Source organism: Asparagus officinalis, chromosome 2 (genome assembly GCF_001876935.1).
Source record: "Asparagus officinalis chromosome 2, Aspof.V1, whole genome shotgun sequence".
Taxonomy (NCBI): Eukaryota; Viridiplantae; Streptophyta; class Magnoliopsida; order Asparagales; family Asparagaceae; genus Asparagus; species Asparagus officinalis.
This window is the reverse complement of record NC_033795.1, coordinates 4,694,397-4,699,369: the sequence shown is the minus strand read 5'-3', so window position 1 is coordinate 4,699,369 and position 4,973 is coordinate 4,694,397. Positions and strand designations below refer to the sequence as shown.

General features: G+C 38.0%; 1 protein-coding gene across 1 annotated transcript in view; it reads left to right on the top strand.

The window, feature by feature from the left end:
* LOC109830003 (probable phospholipid-transporting ATPase 4) overlaps positions 612 to 4,973 on the top strand; it is a 14,641-nt gene continuing 10,279 nt past the window's right edge. The window contains exons 1-9 of the mRNA XM_020397135.1: positions 612 to 2,583; positions 2,666 to 2,776; positions 3,104 to 3,380; positions 3,465 to 3,553; positions 3,637 to 3,724; positions 3,795 to 4,034; positions 4,118 to 4,243; positions 4,627 to 4,725; positions 4,824 to 4,973. The exon at positions 4,824 to 4,973 is cut by the window's right edge and continues 16 nt beyond it. Of these exons, the coding sequence (XP_020252724.1) occupies positions 800 to 2,583; positions 2,666 to 2,776; positions 3,104 to 3,380; positions 3,465 to 3,553; positions 3,637 to 3,724; positions 3,795 to 4,034; positions 4,118 to 4,243; positions 4,627 to 4,725; positions 4,824 to 4,973 (2,964 nt within the window). The 5' untranslated portion in view covers positions 612 to 799. The remainder of the gene's footprint in view (positions 2,584 to 2,665; positions 2,777 to 3,103; positions 3,381 to 3,464; positions 3,554 to 3,636; positions 3,725 to 3,794; positions 4,035 to 4,117; positions 4,244 to 4,626; positions 4,726 to 4,823) is intronic.

Below are 4,973 nucleotides of genomic sequence, written 5' to 3'. Positions count from 1 at the left end.
GTCAATCTTTGTTAATCTTTCATTTATTATGTGTTATTTTTTCAGTAAAGCTAATTGTTCATTTGATATAACCTAAGTTGCACAAATATGAATACATGTGCGAATATGGATATAGGTACAGGGCACGTTAAAAGGTACGGTATGGGGACACGGCTGAAACTCATGGGATGTAATGATAGTTCTGAGCTATATATGCAAACGACCTTTTTAACTCGTAGCTCTTAAGGCTGAAACGAATTCGACCCTTATCCAACAAGATACAAAAATGGATGTAAAGTGTAGGATATATACCTAATAAGTGTATGATGAGTGCTTTAAATTAAACATGCATTATATAATTGAGTGTTGGTCTGAATAAATATATGCATATATTTAAGGAGTGTCCAAGCAGTGTTAGGTACGGGAAAGGTAGGGGTACAATGCGTGTCGGGTATGGGTATGGGTATGGCTTTATATTGGATGTACCCAGGTAACATAGGATATAACTATCTATTTTCCTCATAAAAGTTAAGTATTTCTCTTCTCTTATTTATAACTTCTGGTATAATATTGCTCCACTTTCAAAACTATGATTCTTTTGCTTTCTTGTATACTCACATTTTTTTATTGTCTTAAGCTGGAATATAATTGCTTCGAATGTTATCATGCAGCAAGTTTCTGGAACTCATGTCCGATCTTCATGCTTTGGAAGTATTAGCTAAGAACTAATCTGCCAACTTGGGTGGCTTAGATTCAATCATAATTTGATTGGTATGTTTTGTTCATCAAAAGCTGAGGAATTAACCCTGGAAAGCCAAATATGACCCGTCTCAGAATTCGAGAGAGGTCAGGGAAAATCCGAGAGAAAATTCGATGGAGCTCAATCTACTCTTTTGATTGCAACCGACCTGCAGGATCCAGTGACCAACAAAACCTCCAAGGCCCTGGATGCTCTCGGATTGTGCATTGTAACAACCCTGAAATCCATCATAAACCACCCCTCAATTACCCTACAAATTATATCTCTACTACCAAGTACAACATAGTCACTTTCCTCCCCAAAGCTCTCTTTGAGCAATTTCGACGTGTTGCCAATCTATATTTTCTCTTGACTGCAGCGGTTTCCTTCACAGATGTCTCCCCAAGTAAGCCCCAGACTTTGGTTCTCCCTCTTGCATTTGTTGTTGGTCTCAGCATGATAAAGGAAGCCTTAGAGGATTTTCGCAGATTTAGTCAAGATCAACAGGTGAATAGCCGGAAAGTAAGTGTTCATAGTGGGAACGGGGTTTTTAGTGATGTACCTTGGAGAAATGTTCGTGTTGGTGATGTTTTAAATAGTATCAGAAAGACCAATTCTTGTCCTGGACTTGCTTTGGTATCGTCAACTTATGAGGACGGGATATGTTACGTGGAGACTATGAATTTGGATGGAGAGACAAATTTAAAGGTCAAACGATCATTGGAGACAACTTTGGCATTGGATGATGATGAAGCATTCAAGGACTTCACGGCTACAATTAAATGTGAGAGCCCAAATGCTAGCCTCTACACTTTTGTGGGAAATTTCGAGTATGAGCAACAAGTCTATTGCCTCGATCCTAATCAAATTCTTCTGAGGGATTCAAAGCTCAGAAATACTTCACACATTTATGGTGTGGTAATTTTCACTGGTCACGAGAGCAAAGTTATGCAGAATGCAACTGACTCCCCATCGAAAAGAAGCACAGTTGAGAAAAAGATGGATTACGTCATATACCTTTTATTGACCCTCCTTATCTTGATGTCACTGGTCAGTTCAATTGGCTATGGTTTGATGTTGAACTATAAAGTACCAAACTTTTGGTACTTACAGCCTGAAAGTAAAGTAAATGTATTTAACATATCAAATCCTCTCCTGTCGGGAGCCCTCCATTTTATTACCGCTCTCATGCTATATGGGTACCTCTTACCTATTTCATTATATGTATCAATTGAAGTTGTCAAACTCTTACAAGCAATGTTCATAAACAATGACCTTCACATGTTCGATGAAGACACGGGGAAACCTGCACAAGCAAGGACCTCGAATTTAAATGAGGAACTTGGGCAAGTAGATACTATCTTAACGGATAAAACAGGCACTTTGACTTGCAATCAGATGGATTTTTTGAAATGCTGCATTGGTGGAATTTCTTATGGTGTTCGTGCTAGTGAAGTAGAACTTGCTGCAGCTAAGCAAATGGCCTCAGAAAGTGAAGGTGGTCACGATGAATATTTATCACCAGATTCAGAAATGGAAGGTGGATTTAGCTCTAAGATTTCAAATGAAAGGAAGAAGGCAATAAAAGGGTTCAGTTTTGAGGATGATCGCCTAATGCAAGGGAATTGGATGAAGGAGCCCAATCCTGAAAACACACTTTTATTCTTCCGAATACTGGCACTATGTCATACAGCAATTCCTGAGATTGATGAGAAAACTGGTGGAATTACTTATGAAGCAGAGTCACCAGATGAAGGAGCATTTCTTGTTGCTGCTAGAGAGTTCGGGTTTGAATTTTTTAGGAGGACTCAATCAAGTGTCTTTGTTAAGGAAAGATATCCTTCTTTCACAAATATAATAGAAAGGTCCTGACATGAACAAAATCCTATTTGCTGTTTGTTGCTTTGTTAAATTTAGTAGACTTCTTATTGTCCTTCGTTCTTGCAGGGAGTTTAAAATTCTCAACTTGCTGGAATTCAATAGCAAAAGGAAAAGAATGTCAGTGGTAGTAAAGGATGAGACTGGACAGCTGTTTCTTTTTTGCAAAGGAGCAGACACGTATGTGAAGTTGCCTTAGCTTTTTTCACTTGCTGTAACTTAGGATTTGGATTCTATCATAACCTTCCATCAGTTAATATACTGTCACAATTTGTCTCAAGTAAAAAAAAAAAGAATGGGTGCAATTCATGGAGTACATGATATTTATTGTATTAGGAATCCCAACCAACAAAATATCATTCGATGGTTGTGATTGAATATGTGGTCATTCGACTTCTAAGTTGGCAACGGAGAGGATTCAAATCCTATGTGTCTTTATGTTACTAGCTTCTATGCCTTATCTTGCCAATTCTATGAAACCCTGCTAACTTTTTTTGGACCGTACAGTATCATTTTTGATAGATTGGCAAAGAATGGAAAAACCTATTTGGAGAATACAATTAAACATCTAAATGAGTATGGTGAAGGCGGCTTGCGAACTTTAGCTCTGGCTTATAGGATGCTTGATGAAGCTGATTACTCAAATTGGAGTACACAGTTTAACCAAGCAAAGACTACTATAGGGCCAGAAAGAGAAGCCCAATTGGAGGCAGTATCCGATATGATTGAGAGAGACTTATTTCTCGTGGGCGCAACTGCAGTAGAGGACAAACTGCAGAAAGGGGTAAAGATTCTAAATGCTTGTACATATAAGATTAAGATTTATCTTGGTTTCTCAGTGTAATGGTGTCCTCTGCATATTCAATAGGTTCCTCAATGTATTGACAAGTTAGCACAAGCAGGTCTTAAGATCTGGGTTCTAACTGGTGATAAAATGGAAACAGCTATCAACATAGGGTACATTTCTTTCTGCACTAACTCAACCTTTTTCTTTTATCTGCCCAGAGAATTTTAACATATTTGGTTATTATTCTCTCTAGATTCGCTTGCAGTTTACTTCGCCAGGGCATGAAACAGATCTGCATTTCAACATCTAACACGGAACTAATATCCAAGGATTCGAAAAAGGTAAGACCTTTCCTTGTGTCAGTAATAATGATGTAGAATCTTTTTAATTTTTGTTACTGTTTCATTGCAGGGTTTGGTCATGAATTTGGAGAGTGACGAAAGTATGAAGGAGAGTATAGTTCTACAGATGATGAATGCCTCTCAAATGATAAAGTTGGAAAAGGATCCATTCGCAGCATTTGCTTTGATTATTGATGGGAAATCTTTGGCTTATGCCTTAGAAGAGGATATGAAGAAGCAGTTTCTGAGTCTTGCAGTTGATTGTGCTTCAGTAATATGTTGCAGAGTCTCTCCGAAGCAGAAAGCATTGGTATCACGTTATTAAACTAACTGTTCAACTTGAACAGCCTAGCGATTTATTCTACAAGTAAGACTCTAATCCCCTTCTTTTAGGTGACTCGGTTGGTGAAAGAAGGGACAGGGAAGACCACTTTAGGAATAGGTGATGGTGCAAATGATGTTGGTATGATTCAAGAAGCTGACATTGGTGTAGGCATCAGTGGGGTTGAAGGAATGCAGGTTGGATTTCTAATGAAATATTTTCTCTAACTTATACATCACTATTAGCCTAAACTATATAACAGCAGTAGGTTATGTAGTTGTTAAAACGAAAATTTTGTATATAGGTTAATTGCGAATAAACCACCTGTACACAACTGTAGACAAACTCCCTGTAATATTGTTGCATATAGTCCCCAGAGTGAACTTCTTTAACTCTTTTACCCTTAGAGAAAGAGAAGATTATTTCTTGTCAAACTGACCTCCGGAAGGTAAAATAGTCACACAAAAAATTCACTCAGGGGGTCCAACTGCAATGGGGATGATAGTACAGGGGGTCTATCCACAATTAACCCTTTTGTAAATACGTCAGATCCAATAACCATGCTTAGGATTTTTCTTAGGCAGTGATGGCGAGTGACTTCTCTATATCCCAGTTCCGATTTCTAGAGCGGCTTCTCATTGTTCATGGACATTGGTGTTATAAGAGGATTGCACAAATGGTATGTCTTAAGAAAACTACATTATATACAGTGATTAATAGGAGAGTGAGAAGTATCTCATTCCTCACATGCATCAATGCGTTCTTTTCTTGCTGCAGGTTTGCTATTTTTTCTACAAAAATATAGCATTTGGTGTTACATTATTCTACTTCGAGGCACATGCAGCATTATCCGGGCAAATAATATATGATGAATGGTATACGTCACTGTTCAATGTCATCCTCACCTCATTGCCTGTAATATCACTG